The following is a 22,840-nucleotide window of genomic DNA, read 5'->3' as shown; positions in this document are numbered from 1 at the left end:
TAGTAAGCTACAGGAGATGTGTGATCAAAAAGTAGTGTATTGGTAATCTGACAGCTTTAAATGAAGGAATTTGCATCCTTGTGCTGTAGAGGAAGATTTTATTGATATTTGTGCTGTCCTTTTTAGAGGAAATGGTGATAGACTTCTGATAAGTTTTTACGTATTCTTAAATTGCTGTGTTTTTTTTTCCTTGATATTTTACGTATTATTCCACAATAAAAGACTTTTACTGATGTTCACACCTTACTTTTAACAGGGACTCTTTATAATTTCACTCAGCTATACCTTGTTCAGGCACTTAGATTCACAGAGGGCTTGTGTCAGTGGCAGCACTCAGGGCACAGCTCCTTGCCTCTGGATACAGGGGCTCACTCCATGCAGAGCTGGGACACTGAAGTGCTGGTGTCTCCTGCAGCCTGTGCTCCTGCTTCCTGGCACACCAAGAGGAGCTGTGTTTTCAGGCTGGCAGAGAAAAGACAAAGGAGGCTGCAGCATGAGAGTGCTTCTGCTCTGCAATGGCAGAGGAAGACTCGTGGTTAAACTACCTCTCATTAGGTCATCCTCTTGAGAGAAAAAGACAGCTAAAAATGTACTCTGATTTGGCTTTGATCTTACTTTCATAAAAGACTCAAAGAATTTGCATGGTAGTGTGCAACTATTCCATTATTGTTGCTAGCAAGAATGCAAGAAAATAGATATTCTAAGTGGGAGAGATGAGAGCAGTTAGCATTCCTTTATTATCAGAACTTAACCTAGATCAACTGAAATACTTTCTGGTTTTGTCAGGCTTCAAGATAAAATGTCTGTGCTTACTTATTGTTATTTTTGTTATTTTTTTAGACAAAATATACTGTTTTAGAACTCCTGAGTTACTGTGTTTAAGAAATTACGTAGAAGGCTAAACTCACCTCATTTTAAAGTATATTCTATGAAGGGCAGCTATTATAACTGTGGCAAGAAATTTGTGAGTAACATACTAATATGCTTTTTCTTTTTTTTTTCCTCTTTTTTTATAACATAAAGAAATAAACCAGGGGAAAATTAGTAAGATGAGCAAACAAAGGTGCTGTAGCCTTTCCCTCTCTCAGGAGAAAATGATGATGAGTACATTTATTGCATAGAAAGGATTTTTTTTAATCATCACCTTCTCATTCCCGCTACTTGCCTTGACTTTTCTTTCTTAGAGAGATCATACGAAATGATCAAACTGCAGTTTTGGAGCTCCAAACATTTTATACTGGTTTTTTTTTTGTGTGCAGTTTTTTAGTGATATGAAGCAATGCAACCGCAGTATTTCACTCCCACCCTAATTCAATTCCCTACTTTGTGCGGCAGTCTCAGTGTATTCAGCAGGTTGTACGCCAGCAGATGAAACAGATGTTTAGGCCATACTGGAATGGAGCAGCATGCTGCATCAGGACCTGGATATTCCTCTTGACATCTGGATGCTGCTGGGTTGGGAAGTCTGCCTTAGGCCAGGAGGCAGTAGGAGCCTTGTGGCAGTGAACATAGGGTCCTTGCTGCTCTTTAAGCGATTAGTGCACTGAAGCAGCAATAATGCTGAATTATCGCTTGGTTGCGTTCTTCTAAGGAATCTTGGGACAAAGAGATAGTCAAGGAGGATTATTTACTGTAAGTCATGTTCAGAAAGACAAGACTAATTGCGGTATTTTAAAAAAGCATTCTTTCAAACAATTTAATAGTAGAAGCGTTGCAAATACTTTAGGAAACTTTTTACAATGCAGGAAACAAATAGCTTACAAAAAAACCTCCCTTTCTCATTTAAAATCATTAGGTTGAGAAAAGACAATTTCAGCTGTTTTTCAATTTCATGGTCTGGCCAAATTGTATGTAACAGACAACAAAATGTGACTGAAGACATGAAACTGAAGGTATACGAATGCTCATGCCTAGTAGTGAGAAAACCGTGAACTTCTAATAGCTGCAAGGAAGAGTATTAGATATGGAAGCTGTCTGACTTACGCATTGATTCTTTATAGTTTCACTTTATCAACTTGAAAATTGTGCTGCTACAGCTTAAATTGTCTGCTGCAGCACTTTCCTTTATGATGTGTGCTATTTAAACACAATATATATGTTATATTGCATGGAAATAGGTGTTTAATGTTTTGTGATTACTGACTGCCTGACAAAACAGCATTTTGCATGGATTCTCCCCACCCCAATAAATTTTCCTTGCTGAGACTATTTCATATTTAAATGTGGGCCCTCCCAAAAAGATTACAGCTTTTTGGAGAACATCAGGCAATATTCTGAAGAAGACTGGTTTGTTGCTCTCATTTAACCTCTGGTATTCTAAAGGGGCTACATTTAATTAACACTGGCTGAAGGCCTGACCTGAGAGGCAACCAAAAATGATTGAACTGCATTTTCAGATCCAGGCTGTAATCTATTGGGAGAGGAATAATAATAATAAAAAAAAAATTAGAAAGCGCCATTTAGTGACATTCTTTCTAACTAAGCTGTATTTCAATGGGCCATTTAATGCTCAGATGGACAAAGGTATTACTTCAGTCATTGAATTGTAACAAACCCTTTCTCAGAGGCCCAGTTTAAAAACTCTACAGGAAAAGTGGCTTAGCATCATATTCTCAGCAGACCAACACTCAGTCTGTTTGGAAAGGAAAAAAAAAAAGTGAAATGAGGTGAGACACGACCGCCAAGTCAGTGAGGATTTTTTGCCTTTCCTTCCAGTCAGTGGCTTCACAAGGGAATTGCTCTTCAGAATGCAGGAGCTCCTTATTCACTACAGAAGGCTTTCAAAATAATAATGATAATAATAAAAAAAAATATATATATATACATACACATATTTAGTAGCTGTTACATTGTTCCCCCTGATGAGCTCTTGGCCTTCCTTCTTTCTTTTCTGACATGGCAGAAATGTAGTTTTCTCTCTGAGGGCCATAGGACCAGGATTACAGGGTTAGATTTTTGACTCTGTCATGTTGAAAAAAACCTGAAAGTCTAATTTAAATACCGCACACTTGGACATTTGTGAGATGAGTTATTTTATTCCAGTACAGCCAATGTTACCTATATTCTATGTTGATGTGAGATACCTAATGTACTGACTGAAGTTTAAGTGTGTAAATTTTAGGATACATCTTTTAATTCTTTTTTTTTTTTTTTTTGTAATTTTGATACTGTCTCATTAAAAATTTCCAGCAGCCTCGTAGGGCAATGGTGTGACATTGCCTTGAAAACTTGTCAAGATGCTGTAAAACTAGTAAACCAAGTGCTTTACTTTCTAAGGGAAAAAAAAAACAGTATTACAGAGGCAACGACCAGGTGCCAAATTATGTACATTGTCTTAGCAACTTGCAGTGATTGATAATTTGTTTGAGCTCTAAGCATTCTTTCATGGCTTTGCCCACAGCTTTACAGTAAACAGGTTCTGAACAGGCAGTTGCTGACAGATTGTATTTAATTGTCATAATTCATTGTAATCAAAGCCATTTGATTTCTAAGGAACATGATCTCAGGAATAATGCATAAGTGAGACTTGCCTCCATTTAGGCAGCAAAGCAGAGCGAGCTGTTTTGATGGACATTTCTACTTTGTTGTCAAAGCAGGATGAGGTCAAGAGAATGAGAAACGGAGTTTCAAAATGAAACAGAGATGGTTCTAAGAGCATCTTAATGCATATGTGCCTGAAGGCAGGTTAGATCTGTATTGCACTGGTGCAAGTATTTTAGCTGTGCAGTGTTCTCCAAATTTACATGACTATAACTGAGAGAGACTTTGGTATTGGATATCTATGCTGTCAGGCCATGATGGTAAGTGTGGGCAGGGAAAAGAGAGTAGTTCTCTAAACATGAATATTGCTGCCATTTCATTTTCTTCCTTCTTCCCTTTTCCAGAATATCAGCATTATCTTTGGGACCAGAATGTATTCTTTGTGAATCCTTGATGTAAATATAGGAAATGTTAATAACATTTAAAGAAAGATTAATCTAATGGGAACTTCATATTCAGTTCACATTCGCCTTTACAATGAAAATTGAAATGGATATGTGATAGCTGACTACACTTATTCATCTCTGCCAATACAAGTGCATACCATGACAAATAAAACCAAACTTGTAGTTTAGTTCTGCACCAGTGTAGCACTCGTGAATAAGTCAAGGACAAAAAAGTCTATCACTTCTTCAAAAGACGCACCAATGGATCTCTTAGTTCATTCATATTTTGAGTAGGACTATTAAACATACTGTGGGACGGTTCTCTATCAAATAATGACATTTTGCCTATGTAAAAGATGAAGCAAAAAGTGAAAATCTATGAGGAATAGATACTGTCTCGCTAATTGTTTTCCCCATCAGAAGTCTGGATCTTTGTCACTGACTTATTTAACAGATACTCTTAACATCTGTCCAGCAGACTGCGGACTTTATTAACAGACAAGGGACCCACCAGACTTTGAGCCTGCTGTGTCCATCTTCATCTTCACAGCTGTGGATTAACTCAGACTTTCCAGAAGAGGACAACCATATGGGATAATTGGTGTCGCTGGGTAGCTAAAAAAAATATGAAGAAACAAATGTCGTCCAAACACAATTCGCTGTTTTTACAGCCACAATTACTTGTCTGTTTAAGAAATAAGAAAGGCAGCATTACACTAAAAAAAGAAAATCTATTCATATCTGTGTGGGAACCTAATCAGGCTCTTGTTTCCAATGACGATGACTCCACAGTCGCACCAGGTCTGCGACAAGAATGCTCCTTTTGTGTGCCGATAATGTGGAAGCGATAAAATTTCCTATAAGAGACATATGTGTTTACATCATGAGATGTGTTATTTGACAAAACGCTTTGTTCTCTGCATATTTTCCACGCAGAGTTTCATGCTGGGTTGTTTTGCTGGAAAGCTTTGATTATCTAGAATTAGTTGCTGAAGTAAAATAGACACTTTTGTTTTATGAGTCCTCTTGCTGAGCTGTAAATTATAGTAAAACATATAAGGAGTGACAGAAAGAAGTGCTGATTTGAACCTCTGACCCATGATCGGCATAAAAACATAAGATAACTCTTTCAAAGGACTACTGAGAGCCATAAATATTCCACGGTCCACTTAAAGTTAGGCCCTTTTAACAAAATAAAGCTGTTATTTTGCATAAGGCGATCTCTATTCTGCAGTGCTACAACAATACAAGCTGCAGTATCTAAAAAGTGTAGAAATTCTTTTATCTTTGGTATAGGTTGGCCATTATCCACAGCAGGGCAGTAGAAGCTATGAGAGTGATTTTTCTTTTTCTGAACCAGTACAAAGAAACTGTGGTCAGTAAAAGGAGTTGGGAACCAGCAGGCATTTGGTGATGAAATTCAGGTATCTGCTACATTGCAGCAGTAGAGAAGAGCAAAACAGACATTTGTATATCCTAAGGAAATAGACATTAAGTGGAATTTAGGGCCAAATGAAAACTTCCCATGAGATCATGTAGAATAGCAGTAACAGAGACTGAAAATACTCATGTTAATAGTTCAGCAAAGAACGAGAATGATCAGGGATAAAATTATTCTTTTAGAAATATTTTTCAGTACATCCACACTGGAACGTATGTGGAAAACTGAAGCCTTATAACTATGCCTGTGAACATAGAATGTATTTGTATTTTCACCAATTCAAGTTAGTTTGTTTGCCCATACATATTAGGCTGTAATAAATCTGAGAGCACATTAGCCAACAAGTACATAAATAATCACTGCAACAGACTTTGTTAGTGTGACATTAATTATGATAATTCATTGGCTGCCTGCTTGTGTTACACCTTAAGGCCTTTTGCAAAGGTATTTGGTGCAGTGTTTTAAGAGGAAGAGGCCTTTCACACTCTTAACAACGAGCAGACACTGCTGTAGGGTAATGTTAAGTGTTTCAGAATCAGAATGTTACATCCAGAATGGAGAGGTTAGGCCTATACAAAAAAGGGAAAGAAAAAAATGACGTTAAGTGGAAATCATTCACATATCTTAAGCCACCTGTGTTCAAGAGATAAAAAATCTTCTTTTGCAGTGTATTGTTCCTTATTCTTTCTAAATCAAAACCTTTTTTACTAAATATCACTCCTACTACCTGTAGCCCTATTTGATCAACATCATTTCAGACAAACCCAAAGAAAGCCAAGTAGTTCTGTTATTTAGCATAAATGTATGAGTTGAGTTCATGTTGCCTACTTGTTGGTTCTTAAATAGCAATCTACTGTTCTCTGTGTCATGGCACATGCAGAAATGAGAGATTTTCCCTCTTTCGCACTTTACTTGCACTTCTCTAAAACTCACTTTATTTTAATTTCTTAACATTTTCTTAGAACAAACTGTGAAAATAGTACTGAGACATTCAAATTTAATTGAAAGATAATTATAAAATTCACTATTTTAATGGGTAGCATCTACAGAAATATATTGCAAAACCAAATAAAACATGCACTTTTAGCATTAATGCTTAATCTGATAACTTGAAGGGATCTTGTCTTCAGCAAAAACATATATTTTTTTAATATTTATTTATTTACAAAGAACAGTAGCTTTAATGTGTATGTTATTTTTTTTTTTTTTTTTTTTTTTAGTGTACACACCTTTCCCTTCTTCTCCTTTTGTATGGGGAGCACTCCCAGAACACAGATGCTGAGGTCTGGAAGGTGTTTTTCTGGTGATGGCATCTGGCTTCTTGGCAGACTCTACAGGCGATAGCTGGCTCCAAGTTGCCCCTGGGTTTGTCACATGGTTAAGTTGCTGATGAGTTATTTTGGCTGTCTCGTGTTTCTGGATGCCATTTTCTGTTAACCTACCTCTCACTCTAAGGAACTGCATCAAAAGGCACTTTCAAACATAGACAGCCAGCAATATTTTTATATGCAGAATCCAATAACCTGTTTTTTTTTTCACTTTAGCCAAAGTAGTCTTTGACTGCCATCTTAGTCTCTAAATATATCTGATGTAGACAACACCTAATTTATTATTTTTTACAGACGTTTATTTAAGAAATAGAAAGGAATATGTACAATTAGCATTATTTTAGAAACAATTCTTGCACTTATGTTAAGCTGTGTGTGATTTTTTTTTAAAGCGTAATATAGTTATGCTTTTGCACTTCATTTTGAAAATACTCCTGGCCTAAACTGATGGTGGGTGTATGAGTGACACTGGGCTCAGATCAGCAGAGAACATTTATTTCCATAGTTATTACCTATGATGTCCAAAACATTGGTTTGAGTGCTAGTCCCTTCTTCAAAAAGAAGAAAACTTTTCAGAGACTCTGTTTCCTTTTGCCTGTTTGACATAAAGCTTATTTTAAGCACTTCTACAACAATAATTGGGAAAAAAAAAAAAATTAAAGAAGAAGAAACAGTCCCACCACAGGTGGGCTTTTTTGTTTGGGGTGGCTTCTTTTCAGAAGTGAGTGCTTGGAATAGTAAAGATGTTGCTGATTTTGGTGAGCTTGTAAGGCCCTTGATGATTAGATAGTTCTAAGCATTATCATTGCATGTTATAAACTTGGAAGGAAAATTCTAGAATTATAGCTTTGCAACTCTATGTACTAAATATACTAGGGAAAAAAATAGCTGCATTACCTCTTGTCGTGCAGGATTTCAACAGCATTTGCCGTAACTCCTTAGAGTTTTTCATCTTTGGAAACCAAATTACTCATTGTCTAAATAGCTGAACTTTCATCTCTATAAATAAGATATTTCAGCTTTGCACAATTCATTTAAAATGCTGACAAATAAGAAATCTCACTAGATTCTCAGTAGTTTTATTGTTCAGTGTCACTTACTGTAGCAAGAGTATTTTTTGAGATGTAACACAGGATTTACATTTTTAGTATAGAAGACTTTAGACTTAATCAATGTCCATAATATTTAGCACCTTTTTCTGAGTGAAAAAAAGAAAAAGGCTAGCACCTTTGGAGAAATCTCATACAAATACAGGAAAAGGACTGTCTTTTCATTAGGTCATAAATCTTTTAGTAATAGGAAATAAAAGGATTTCTAGAACCAATCCCTTCTTCCTCCTTGGATCAAGCTAACTTCCACTACATTGTTTCTCTTTCGGACATTTTCCAAGTACATTCATTTCAATTCATTGTGCTAGGTAAGCCCTCATCACCTGCTCTTTGATTATCCATTACACTGATTATTTGATTCACTTTCTTTCCTATCTCTGTACTTCTCATGTTTTTTATGGTTTCTTCAGAACTGTGCTGCAAAGAATGACATATGAGTTATCATTCAACTGCTGTGACCAAATTTTCCCTCACCAATGCATTCATTTGAAATGTGGAGTCCTTGCCTTTTCATTCTTGTACATGCAAGTGCAACTGCTGTGGTCATTTCTTTCCTGGGCTTTCGGACCTAAAGAAAGTGCTTCTCTCTTATGTGCAGTTAATTGCTTTTTCTTTATTGAAATATCTTCTTTTTCCACAAGGCCTGCCATTGACAAGCCACTGGTAAGAAGATTATGATTATCATAATTCTGTGTTAGGTGGTAAAACAGCCTGTCACAAAGTTAACAAGTTGTTGTCAGTGTAAATCTCCCTTAACTGTGTTGATTTAAGGCCCATTCTATTTTCCTCACCATGTGTTATATCTGTAACATTCAATTCTCAAAAATTCTTCACCTTTATTCATTCGTTTAGACACAGATGCCTCAGCCCATGAGGTAAGTACAAGTGTTTCTGTTTTAAAAATAACATTCAGCACAGAGAAAGCTCATTTGCTTTGTTCTCATTGTCATTCAGCAGAGCAGGTGTGGGAGGAAATTACTGGCCTATGTGGAGGCAAAAAGTTGTACAGGAAAGGGACCTGAGATATTGAAAGAATTTTGATTATTGAAAGCTAGTTGAAAAAAGTAGTTGATGAACTATTGAAAAAACGTTGCAGAAAACTGAGAGGGGGATATTTAGGCCTAAGGCTTTTGTCTTCTGTCAAGACATGAGTGAACATTGACAGTAAGGGCAATTATTCGTGTGTATCATGAAAATATCTCACAAAGGTGTTGTGAAACTTAGGTGATAAGAGAAGTTTTAACATTTTGATGAGTCAAGATGCGCTATTATTAGTTCATGGTTTTGTTTGACAAATTTTAGATTGTGGATTTTTTTTATAGAAATGGTGTAGTGGAAATAATTCATCAAATGCCATAGGTGATTTCCAAAGCAGGGAATATTTCTCCTCCTTCTCTACCCCACCCTTCTTCCTATTATTATATTCCTTACTTATTCTTCTTAAATTGTAGCTCTAAGCTATATAAAGGGTTTGGTATGAATTTTGCTGTTTGCAGGGTACAAAAAAAAAATCAGTATGTACTTGTGCTATGCAGTTTGCGTGCTGAGTGCAACACTCTTACACTCAACTGTTCTTTTTCTTTTGGTAGATGGGCATCATTCATTGGAATGGTGTCACAGTGTTCTCCACTTTTCATAAATTCTCCTTAAATTTTTAGTTGGTTAGGATTGGAATAGAGTTTTGGTAACAAGAGCTTAAGTCAATAAACTTTTAATTGCCCAAGCGTGACATTTCACTTGCCACTGCCTCAAGAGAGACATGCAGCATTTCAAAGTCCTACTCTTCTGTGTCAGATCGTGATATAACAAAAAAATGTGGTTCTGTAAGGTGTAAAATTACATCCTTGCTCACATTCCTTAAGCAAGCTAATTTGCAAAATTGTTATCTATGCAGCAGCACTCAGTAACCCCAAATCAGCCCTACTTATATTTGAATGCTGCGAGCGCGATCATAAGAATCTAACTTAGTGACCTTAAAAAAATAATAATAAATCAAGCTATATATATATTTTTAGGCTTCTTAAAACAATCATGAATACTTGATGGTTTTGAATATCTAATTAGTAATCAAGAGCCTTCTGAGTCAGTGGTTGTCATCATTGAAGGTTATATAAAACTCCTGTCGTTATGTGCTAGAGATACAATGAAAAGAATATATGCTTCAATGTTTGAGGTAGGTTAATTTTTTTAGACGCTACTCAATAGCTGGGGGGTTTGAATTTCAATGGAAAAAATTCCATTGAAGATTTTTCTTTTCAGCATTAAAAGCCAACAATCAACATTCATTCACTGTTGTGTTTTTTTTTTTTCTTTTTTTTTCCTTTCCTCCTTAATCTTGCAAATACAAGCTTTACAGCCTCCCCATCTCAATGTGAGGTCCTAGATTTCATGTCACAACAGTGGTATTTGCAAAAATATCCATTTTAGCCCTGCAACACTGAGGTTTTCCAGGTTGGATACCTCCCCATACAAATGGGTATTTAACAGAAGTTACACAAACTTCCAGTCCACAGCTGTTTTACTAACACTACTAAGAATTCTTACAAGGTTTACACTCATATATGGAATACTTTTACTTTAAAGTCAAAGCAAACCAGAAAGATAAGTACTGTTACGTGTTGTTACATTTGCTTTTATTGTGTAAAATGAATTTCTAGAAATGCTAGGCTAAACTCAATCCTGTGACTTTGGAGTAACTCAGTAATGTTATGTAGCCCCTCAGTGTAGTGCTGCATGGAAACTGTGTTTCAGGGAGGGAAAATCCTGCATGGCAGTGAGGAGTGAGGAATAACACTGAGAAACAGCTGTGGAAGCACCCAGGCCAGGATGGAAGGGAGGGCTACAGGGGGCGGGAACAGGCCATGAAGAGGAGCTAAGGAGAGGAGTATATGAAATGAGGTGTAGTTTTTCTCTGTGTTTCTCATCACCTGACTCCATTCTCATTGACACTGAATTAAATAATTTTTCCCTAAGTTGAGTCTTTTTTGCCAGTGTGTGTGACTGGTTAATGACCTCCCTGTCTTCGTCTGTGAAAATCAACTTCTGATTCTGGGGAGGAAGGTGAGAGCAGCTGGCAGACTCATGCAAGCAGTGCATCCAGGTCGGCAGAAGGGATTTACCTGCAGGTTATGCCGCTCTTTTATAGGCCACTGCCAAAGTGGCACGTGCCCAGCAGGAGGGGTGGGGACAAAAGCTACTACTGTATACAGTGCATTTCCATTTTGTGTTTAGAACTGGGGAATTAGTTTTATGGCATGGGGAAAAAAAAAAAATTACCCAAAATTTCCAAACGTTGGTTTCTAAATATTTATCTGCGATCCTTTTGTAGCCTACACACGATGTTGAAAAGGGCTGGCAGGAAACAAACAAACAAACAGCAGCTTCCATTTGTCACCCAGAGCTGTGTCTGTGCCCCTCCTTCACGCGGTTGTCTCGCCACTGAGTCACTGAGCTTACAGTATTGTGTAACTTTCATTTCTGTGGAGGCTTGTTACATTAGAAAAATGGTTCCAAAGAAAGCAACAATTATGACATAAGCACATCTGGCTCTTGCAAATTATTCTTTATTAAGCTTTCATTTAATTACATGTGCTGAAAGGTCTGCTTTTGATTACTGTAATTTTTTTTATTTGTCCATCTGAATGATAGTAATGTTGGAAATTACATACAAACCACCTGGCTTTTTTCTCACTAGTAAGGCAAAGTTTATATAGATTTATGTGTGAAAGAGGGATTAGGATCTTCCCTGTTTACATTAGCAGAATTATTGCTGATGCTGATTCAAGGTGAAGGTTTAAGTTTGGTCACTGGAAAAAAAATAAACCTACTTGTTTTTGATCAGTGAATGCTTTAGTTTGGTGAAATAGTTTATTTTGATGCACAGGTATTTTATTATGTTTCAGTTAAAGTTTTTGAAAAGTTGGATGCATATTCCATGAGGACATTTCTGTCTGTTTATCACTGTTTACAGGAATTTTTAAGGTCTGCATTCTCATTAGCATTTATAGAATGTAAAGATAACAATCACTGTATGCTGAGGCACGCCCCGTTGCCTGTCTTGCTTCCATTGATATCTGGAGAAAATGCATCGTTGCCTTTTGGTCGCAAAGACTTCCCATGTCAGCGCCCAGAAGAGGTTCTGGAGTTGGCTTTCTGTGGAAAGCCTGAAACACTGGCTGTGTCTAATGGGGGTTGATCATAACCAGTCATAATATTACCATTTTTTTAAATTATTACTTATTTATATTTTTTTTTTTGCATACTTGGGTATGGTATAGCACTTTGCTCTTTACCATCACTAAGGAAGATAGTATTTACTAAAAGAGGAAAAAGAAATCAGATAAAAGTCAAATTTAAGAAGGTATCACTGTGTGGGAATTTGCTAGTTTTGTTTGTTTGTTTGTTTTAACAATAATGAGAAGGGAAAAACGACAAGTAAGAAAGTAGTGAAAAAAAAATCTCTCAATCTCTCATTTGTTCAAGAGAAGAAACAGCAGGCAATAAAAATTGCGTACATTTACAGCTTTTCTTTTAGGCATTGTGAAAGAATATATTGTATATCTTCTTGTCTTCCAGCAACTGTATGCAGCTCAGCTGGCAAGCATGCAAGTTTCTCCTGGAGCCAAAATGCCATCTACTCCACAGCCACCAAATACAGCAGGGGCACTCTCACCCACTGGGATGAAAAATGAGAAGAGAGGGACCAGCCCGGTAACTCAAGTTAAGGTATTTCTTAATAGGAAAAAAGTTGGTGTCTGGAAAGTGCAGAGAACCTAGATTGATCTATTTAATTGTTTTGCAGCTGGAAGTGGAAGCACATGAAAGCTCTGCAAAAAATAAAATGTTCAAGTTCTGTACTGCATTATCAGTAGAGAGAAGAGAAAGTATTCAGTTCATGCTTCCAGAAATATCAGACATCCCTCTTCCTACCTTAGACAGCACAACTGATTCATCAGTAAAATGAGATATTCTCATGATTTCATTTTATATCTAGTAATGTGCATAAATGACAACCATTTCATGAATTGTTTCAGGTCAAGCATTTGAGCATCTTAAAATACAGTGCTAGTTTATGTTGTTAAGAAAAGAGAGATTTTACAAATCTCTTACTGTACTTCAACAATTTTGGAAAAAGCTTCACATAAAAAGAAAATTTAATTCAGGACTTCAGGTAAAATAATATGTCACTGCAGATTTCTTTGGCTTTTGCTGATTTCACCCAGCTGCTGACAACGAGGCTGCTCCTCATTGGTTTTGTGCCACTGCTGGATGCTTGTGCATGCTTATTCTCACTTGCTTGGAACCAGGCAGCTACAACATGGCAGTTGCCAGCAGTGTGACATGAACATCGTGCACCCCTTGAAATCAATGGTGGAGCTAGTATCTTTGGGAGGAACAGGCTGGCTCTTATTGCTACATAGTCCTGTGGCTGTTCTGATTTTCTGATGAGACCAAACATGCTTGAAAAAAATGTACTTCAAACTGGAGAAGAACAATAACAGATTTAAAAAAAAAACACCAGCAACCTAACTGTAACCCACATTCAAATGTTTTATCAATTTGAATGATAATGCTATAAATGCAGAACTGTTAAAATAGATCTAAATAGATCTAAATAAGGCATATATTGTCTTTGTGTGGAGAAAGTATGCATTTTATGCTAGCTGCTAAAGCCTTATGGATACATAATCCTGTAGCCTCAAATCAGCCTGGCAAGATTTTACTAGCTTGAAGTGACAGTTTCTTTTTTTCTTTTTTTTTTTTTTTTTTTTTTTTTGACATGAGAGTAAAATATCATTCGTTTTTTCATTATCATCAATCATTGTGGTAAAGTGTGGATGAGTAGATATTTCTGCCTGGGCTGATAAATTTCCATGACACTTTTTTGCTAGGCTGAGAGTACTAATAAATAAAAACTATTCCATTATGGCCAGATCTAACATTTATTTAGCAAAGCATTCACTTTACTTAACTGTAGACATGTATTAGTCTAATATTTTACCTCTTGTGATCCAATGCCAGGCTTGAGAGCAGTCAGTAAAATTTACCACATACGCAGAGTTTGTTATGGTCAATACAGAAGCCACCAAAAGCAAAGCCCAACTGTTTCAGCGAAGTTGCCATAGTATAAGTGACACCAGCACCAGTGATTTATGGTATTGAGAATATACTACCGACTACTTTAATGCAAAAAAGTAATTTCGTAAGTGAATGAGCCAAATGGATCTACACCAAACCAAACCCTTACTATATGAGTCAAATTTTCCCTGGTTAAATTTAAGCACATATCTCCTTGAACCAAGGCCAATATCATTCCAGCTTTGTGGCCAGCTGAGTCCTATTACACACTTGACCACATGCAAATTCTTGGGGGTTTCCCTACATAATTTAACTTGAATGGACTGAAATATACCTTAATAAAAAAAGAAGTCTTTTTATTCCTATTTTATTAAGCACACTATTGCATCAAAAAATATTAAAAATAAACTACTGATAATTAAGATGGACAAATGCCAGTAGCTACTGAAAAAAATTAGTTGTTAATATAATATATACATACATACATACATATTTATATGTATATGAACTCTAATGAACTGATACCTGCATGTTGTCTTTGCAATTTTTTACCTATATAGAACATGACAGTTTTGATGGTCATGCGTTGCTTAACAAATCCTCCATGTATTTAAAGAGTTATTTGTATATACTATGTATATACTATATGCATTATTTATAGAACTAATGGGATTCTTTTACAGTAGTCAGAGCTTACAAAAAATAATGATGAGTTTTTCAAGTCAGTGACCAGAATGATTTCCATCCAGCTTTTTGGTTGCCTCACAGAAAAGAGAATGCTGTCTGTGAAGTACAAACAAATGGCTTCTGGCAGTGTTCTGACTTTTTTCTCTCGCTTTTTTTCAATCAGTAGTAGGCAGAAAATTATTTGGAAATTGAACATGGTCACACGGGTTTCTATGAGTACATGCTTGCAGGCCCTAGTCCAGCAAACTTCATAGTCTGGAAGGGTCTCTGAACTTTCACAGAAATTTATTGAAACCAGTTTGTGTAGTGAAACAGCTTGCACATAACATGACCACAAAGCATGACGCTGTACTGTGTCCCTTATACTTTTGTGTTTCTGCTTTCCTTTGGACTCTGAACAGGTGTGGGCATTTGTGTGCACTGCAAGGTCAGGAAGAATAAAAACGTCATGCAGTTTTATAGAAATAGTTTAAAACAGGAGGTATGACAGCATTATAAATACCTGTTCGTTACGTTTCCCTTTTTAATGCTTTGTGTATGATCAGATGTGCTTTCCTAAATCATCACTTGACAGTAGGAAGAATGGAAAAGATGAGATAATGTAGTGTGTTATTGTATTCTGACACTTAGTTTTAAGCTTTGAAAATGATCAGTGTTATGTTGTAATATATGGATGATATTCTCTTGTATCCATCATGATTCTACAGTGGGCATATTTTAAATGAGAGATCTATCTTTCTAAGCTCTTTAATTACAGAAAATCACTATCTCACATTTTTCCAAATACTCTGTCTTGCTTAACGTATTAAGCAAAAGGAACAAACCCAAAGAATAGGAATAAGGTTATGATGTATCCTACTCCAGTTAAACAAATTAATAGTGTGAATGGGTCTTCTTCCAAAAGTAAAGATTTTTCTCAAATAGTCTTATCTCTCATAGCATACATCAAGATGTATGCCAAAGACAGAATTTCTTCCACAGTGCCTATGAAAAGTATAAGAAAATATGAGTACTGTTGCTAGATTTGCATATGCTTCAAAAAAAACCATTTCTTTTCTTTATGCAAATGAGCATACACATAAAGTAAAGGTTGAATGCAGCAGAGATAACTACAGAATATGGAAATAATTACAGAAGTATAGAACAATCAGGAACCAGAATTGCTTTATGTGAAAAAAATCCTGATTTTACATAAATCTGTCAAGAATAAAAAAAAAGGAAAAATAACCAAAATTAAATTTTAGAAAAAATATAAAATATCTTTGAAATGCATGAAATATACATTTTTTACCATAGCAAGTAAAGGAATTTGAATTCACTGGAATACTTTTATTATGAGGGAAGAGCATAGATGATTTTACTAAACAAAACATGCACTCTAAATAAGATGCATTGAATGTATAAGAAAGCAGCAGCATTAAATGTGGGCCAAAAAACTGTCGGGGGCTTCCAAATGATTCTTTCATGAAAGTACATTTGATTGCTTAGTTTCTAATACATATAAAAATAAGCTACATAACTTAATTTTATAGTGCCAGGAACTTTTCAAACAGAACCAATGCAAACGCATTACTGAGCTGCTGGAAATTTTAAATAATTCTTTGTAAATGCCCTAGGTTAATTTAGATCTCTGAAAACACATTAGGAAATTAAGCTGTAATGTGAGCTAATTCAAATTTTAATTTGGCAAAAAGAACGATCCAGCCACATAGTTAATGTAAATAGAAGCATAACACAGAAATTAATGAGATTTCCTTTCATTGAATCTTGAAGGAGGCAGATAATTAGCTTCTTTTGTTATTATTGCAGGAGAATGTGATATTGTCTTCGAGGTGTAAAGTAATGCTTGCTTGCAAAATTATGTGTTCATTTGTCTTTCCCTAATAGTTACTTACATTAAACTCTTGTAGGATGAAGCAGCCCAGCCACTGAATCTTTCAGCCCGACCCAAGACGGCTGAACCAGTCAAATCCCCAACATCTCCAACACAGAACCTCTTCCCAGCTAGCAAAAGCAGTCCAGTGACAGTGACAAACAAGAGTGGTATCCCCAGCCCTCTTGGTGGATCTCTGGGAAGAGGATCCTCCTTAGGTAACTAATCGGTCCTCGGGAAAGAAGAAAACTGGCAAGTTTTATGTGTGGAATGCCAACTTGAATGCACTCGCATCTGAATTAAATAGATACTTAGATCTACATTTCTTTACATTTCATTTCTTTTTACATTTCATTTCTTTTTACATTTCTTGTTTAAAATGGAGAGAAAATATACAGGAAAGATTTTGAAATAATTTTTGAATGCCAAGGATTTACAAGAGTAACCAGATGATGCAGCAGTGATATGCATCTACAGGAAATACAGCAAATAAATATTTAACATATACATACACATATATACACAGAAGCAAATAAATATGCATATATGAAACACATATAAGAGAGATTTCTATCAATATCTTCTCCACAAACAGCAAATGAAAGCATACATGCAAAGTTAATTCTATAATTTTGGCCTCTGGATTAAAGAAGCAAAAAATAGCTTTTCATGCACATAGAGCTTGCTTAGATACTAGATACACAGAAATGATGTGGTTATTACATTCCATTGCTACAATGTACAATACTTAAAATAAGTAAGTTTTCAGTCACTTTGTTGAACCAGGACCAAGGACCATTCACTGTCTCAGTGGGATGTGATAAACCAGAAATCAGGCAGGAAGGTAAATCCAGATGTGGTTTTCAGCTGTTTAGCCCAAATGTACCATTAGTTTCACTCAGAATATGGAATTTTTGAACCCATTTTGAAACTTCTTTAATTAGTAAAGCTTATTAAGTAATGAAACAAAATTGATCTGAAGTCTGTGTATGAAGACTCCCTCAAGCAGTCAAGAAACTGAATCAAGAGCTGTAAGATCTCAGTTATCAGTCCTAAAGTTCAGATAGTAAATTTTAACTGTGACTAAATACTGCAAACCACTTACTCACAATCTACAGCTCAAGTGTACTTGTAAAATATATAGAAACACTTGTGAAAAATGAACAGGTATGTTAAATAAATGCCTTAGATATATAAAATTGTGATTTGTTCAATTCTGAAAACACTTGGGAGCCTCATGATTTCTGAAAGATCAAGTTTCTGCAGCTAGCTAGTTGTCTATTCTACCTGTCAATATAACTCCAGCTACTAATACACCAGATAATATTAGAAAGCAGCATACCAGTTTGAACTCAAATACCATTCTAGAGAGGTGGATGCAGAAGACGTGCCTAAAGTGTGAATGTTTTTAATATAAGCCATAAAAACATTTCCCTTCACTTCCAAAGAAGCCATTGAAACATTATCAGAAATGGTCATTATACTGATATCAAGGTGATAATATGCTCTGTCTGCCAAAGTAAGTGCCCTTTCAGAACCCATGTCTGTCTGATGATGTCCAAATCAGATTTCTTTATCTTTCTTAGTTCATTTTCTTGTTATCAATACTTTAAAAGGTTCCCACTTAAGCTTCAGATAAATGTTGTGTTAAACATGTAAGTTTGAACGTTGAGTCCATGGTTATATTCAGACACCTCCATATCAGTCTGTGCCAAGACTTTAGAGGTAATATTTATAACAAAACAAAAGAAGAGAACAGGCTTATGAATCAATTCTATAGATCAAATCAGCCTTCAGACAAACAACCACTGCCAACCCTCCTCCTTTTGAAGGGGTTACAGTTTTAATAGGATGAGAACTGAATGATTATACAGGATTCTAATTTGGATGATTACCTGAATAAAGTGTGTTCTCTTTTTATAGATATTCTTTCCAGTCTTAATTCACCTGCCCTGTTTGGGGACCAGGACACAGTAATGAAAGCCATTCAGGAGGCTCGGAAAATGAGAGAGCAGATCCAAAGGGAGCAGCAGCAGCAACAGCAGCCACATGGTGTTGATGGAAAACTGCCCTCCATGAATAACATGGGTCTAAACAACTGCAGGAATGAAAAGGTAATGTTTCCCATTGCCACACAGTGTTTCATTCATTCTTTTCCCTACAAACAGCTTCTTATTTTTGTATGAAATCTTTTTTTTACAACTGTTTGCTGTCTCCGATTGTTGCTTCACATTGCTATTCTACAAACTTCTCTACATGTGTATGACAGCATTCAAAAAAAACATTCCTATGCACAACATGTGATTAATGTGTAAGCATGCCTACAACAATGTGAAAAACGAACTGGTTGAAGCTACAATTGTTTGTGGTTGGTAGATTTTGAGAATGAGCGGATTTATAAGTATAATAGAAAGGCCAGTTACATACTACCATGGTGAAGGATTCAGTGCTGTTGAATATACTTGAGTGTATTTGAATCTGTGACGCACATTCAACAACCATTTTGATGGTACTTTCCAGACAGTAAAATGAAGTGCGGTACAATAATAAAATACAGAAGGTGGTGAGGGAGCATGGCCAGCATCAGACTGAGAAGGACAACATTCACCGTAGCAAATAGCAAATAGTGTGAGATCATAGAACAAAGATAAGGGACTGTTTCTATCACTTGCACTTTAAGGACCATTTAGAGGACAAAAACTCACTTGGAAAATTCTTTACATCTGCACTGTCCTTCTGTGTAGCCTTTCCAAGCTCTGCAAGACCTGTTGCAGGAGAAGGTCTCTGTATGTATAACAGAGAGAGGAAACACTGAATCTCGTATTTGGCTGAACTGTAGAGCTGACTTTCTGGTGAACACTGCTACTCTGTTTACTTTGCTAGAGGTGGCTTGTGCTGCAAAAGAAAAAAGAAATAATAATTTATTCTTTTTCCAACATACAATTTTTACACTAGTGGCAGAAAATCAGTTATATACAACAAGACTTATTCTACATTTCAGTTAACTAGAAACAGTTAACTGATAACAACAGTAATCATTATGGCATTGGGCAAATAGGAACTGTTACGATTTAACTTGGTGATGAACAAAAAGAAAACTGGCCCATTCACTTGTCTATATACAGCAAATAGTGTTTCAGAGTATTTGCTGGAGCAAATAATAATTAAAAAAAAAAACAACCTAAAAAAACCCAGCAGTTAACTTTTCAATTCCTATAATTCATTACAGAAAATTCAGTTACATTTCTGTGTTTTATAGGGTAGGTTCAGTATATTTTGAGGAGTAAAGGAAGAGGCTATTATTCTTGAAAGAGTAAGGAATTTTTAGTCTAGGCTGAGTGTAAGATACAGCAGAATATTAACTATATCTTAAACTGTGAGTTTGATGATTATATGATCTTTTCTCAACTCACAGGGAAATACTCAGTGAGTAGGCAGGTTGTAGGAAGGTGTGGGAAAAAAAAAAGGAAATGTTATAAATAGAACTGTCAAAGATTGATGCATAACTTTTAATTTACATTTTCTGTTTTGTATTTTTGCTTGATTCTTGGTTCTTTACCGTACTTAAAACGAGAGAAAGGTTTGGCATCTATAGAAAAGGTTTGTTAAACTAATGCTACACAGGCTTAAAAATACTTTTATTTTTAAGACAAATTCAAAGGCTCATTGAAAAACTCATTTAATGCAGATTGGTTGCATGAAAAGCAGAGCAATTGAAAACTGACCCAGCAGGCCATTTTCAGCAAAACTCTCAATGTAGAACCAGTGTTTGTTCCTAACTGAGACATAGAGTACTAAAGTTATAAAATAAATGTCACACCTATAATTATTATTAAGAGTGTATTAAATATGCTTATTTAAAATGTATTTTATGAGTTTCAGTTGCTTGACATTTAAAAATATCTAACACAGTACAAGGGTTATTGAAAAAATTCTTAACATTTGATATGACTTTGAAAAGTAAGTGTAAAAATGGCATCCACTTACTTTTCAGTTACTGCACCCTGAGTCTTTTCAGTACCATGTTTATTTCTTGCATTATACAAAGTAACTTTTTGTCTTCCACTTTTTGAAGAAAAGGAAATAAATGTTTCAGAGAATGAGGTGAAATGTCTGGTTTTTTACAGATTACTGACAATGCATATTCCTGATACACAAGTAGGAACGACACAGATACAGATACAGGTCCCAGGCTGAGGTTGTACATACGGGGTGAGAGGGAAAAAAATATTTATTTACAAACTTAGCAGAATGAATTGGAAGTCTTTGAAAATATAAACAACACAGTGCTGAAATGCTGCCTTCTATCTGAAGAGTTCTCATGGTAACACTTGCAACTACTTAATTCTGAGAATACAACGGCATCAAGGAAAGCTGTTGTTAAAGCTCTCAGTGCCTTTATGTAGCTCTGCTAGTTTTGTTTAGCATAGCATGTACTACAGAGTGAATTGTCAAAGTAAGAAGAAGTTGTAGCATGTACTATAATTTTAGTTTTGGTGTGCTAGTCTGTTATCCTTGCTCTGAAGATGCAAGAAAGACAAAGCTTACGAAAGAATGGGTTATAAATTTATCTTTTAAAATTAGGATAGATCCTGACACTCTAACTTAAAGCAAAAAGGAATTGAGTTACATATTCTAAGGGAATATTTTATGCTTTGTAGCATGTATAAAGTACATTAAGAACAGAAGCATCCTTTGAACCAATAGAATTCTAGAACACTTTTCCCATCCCCTCTCCCCCTCTTTTACCCTCTGCCCTTTCAATTTTTACGTTATGATGTATTTCTTTTAGTCTAAAAATTACGAACAGGATGATCAAAATGAGGGGAGGGAATGACAGATCACTTCAATAAAAAAACATAATTTTGAAATAATTGTATGCAAAGAACATAGTGTATAGTTTCTGTCATAATCCCAGTGAAGCTTTGATAACATAGTTGCAAGTCTGGATTGGTTTCTTTTGAAGAATGGGGACGCTGTGTTTTCAGGACCAAATTTTTAGAAATTGGCTTCAGGTAATTAGACATGTATGAATGAGTAGTTAGAAGCTGGCACCAGAAAAAGATGACAAATTAATTGCCTGCAGATGGTTTAAAAAAGCTATTGAGTCTTGGTCACTTACTGGTCTTCAAGTTCAGATAGCTGGTAATAGTTTGTTGTGCAAATGATTGCGCTTACAAAATGATGTACATAGCTTCAAAGCCTGGGCCTAGGCTTTTTTGAAAACATGTCATTTGAGTCTCAGAAAACTTGGTATTTGGTTAGAGACACAGAATTGAAAATTGCCTGTGTTCATATTCTACCGTTCAAACAAAATCTCCTACAAAGCTTTAAAAGTGCTCACAGAAATTCACTCATTAGAAAGTATAAAACAAAAACGTGCAGCTCTCTGACAGTCAGACTTTACCATTTGCTAAAGCCTTAAGGTTAGGGTACACTTCAGAAATTATACTATTCTGAGGACATCTACAGAGTTATTTCAATTTATGTACGTGAGGCAAAAAGTTGTCAGAGTGGAGCTGATTTTTTTTTTTACCTTACCTGATGCATATCAGGTTCAGGTTGACTGAGCAAAGGGGAGAAGCAACTATGTGTGTGGCTTCACAGGGTAAAGAGGAATACTGCAAAACGGGGGGGAATGAAGAAAATCTAGAAAATAGGCTACACCACTCTCTCCACTTGACATGACAGAAGTAAAATTGTCAGAGAATTGGCTTTGTTCAGTGGATAGGACTTTCTTCCATATTTACCTTCAACAAAAATGAGTGCATTAAAATACTTAAACAGAATTTGCATTCTAGAGCTATTATTATCTTATTATTTTGGCAGAGTATGATTTCCTAGAAGATTTGATTTGATTTGATTTAATGCTTTAACTGAACCAGAAAATACTATGTAATCTGTAATATTGCTGATGATGTACGTATTAAGCATGAAAATGCTGACAAAAACACTTCAAAAATCTTTGTAGAAAAAAATATACGCAGATATACTCCAGTCTTCATTGGAGAAAAATATATTCAGTCAGGATAGAACATACACCCACTGAATATTCTCCTGTCTGGACATGGTCCTGGGCAACCTGATTTCCAGAGGTCTTTTCCAAGCTAAACCATTCTGTGATTCTGCTGAGCCCACAGATATCCTCACCTCTCCATTTTCTCACCCATGAAGCAGATTCATTGAGATTTGAGAAAAAACAGAATTTAGTATGATATTTTTATGTTTGTATTCCATTCCTACCCTTTGGTAGATTTTCAGACAACTGTTTATTTGCAGTAGGAAACCGGAGTTGGTCCTCAAAATAAATAATGTGAGTCACCATCTACTTCCTGAGAATTATCATGCTTTAGTACCTCTTACTGAGCCTTTTATTGCTTTCTTATTTCTAAATCAAA

General features: G+C 35.7%; 1 protein-coding gene across 9 annotated transcripts in view; it reads left to right on the top strand.

Moving 5' to 3' along the window:
* SOX6 (SRY-box transcription factor 6) overlaps nt 1–22,840 on the top strand; it is a 366,018-nt gene that overhangs the window by 288,360 nt on the left and 54,818 nt on the right. For 8 of the 9 annotated variants that reach the window (XM_042813506.1, XM_042813507.1, XM_042813505.1 and 5 more), the window contains 3 exons: nt 12,380–12,529; nt 16,480–16,660; nt 18,366–18,556. In XM_042813506.1, the coding sequence (XP_042669440.1) occupies nt 12,380–12,529; nt 16,480–16,660; nt 18,366–18,556 (522 nt within the window). The remainder of the gene's footprint in view (nt 1–12,379; nt 12,530–16,479; nt 16,661–18,365; nt 18,557–22,840) is intronic. The other variant, XM_042813502.1, reaches the window with a different exon arrangement.

Source organism: Centrocercus urophasianus, unplaced genomic scaffold, assembly GCF_019232065.1.
Source record: "Centrocercus urophasianus isolate 14NV4802_14NV808 unplaced genomic scaffold, USGS_Curo_1.0 seq_14, whole genome shotgun sequence".
Taxonomy (NCBI): domain Eukaryota; kingdom Metazoa; phylum Chordata; class Aves; order Galliformes; family Phasianidae; genus Centrocercus; species Centrocercus urophasianus.
The sequence above is the reverse complement of the archived record's forward strand: the minus strand, read 5'-3'. Positions and strand labels throughout refer to the sequence as shown.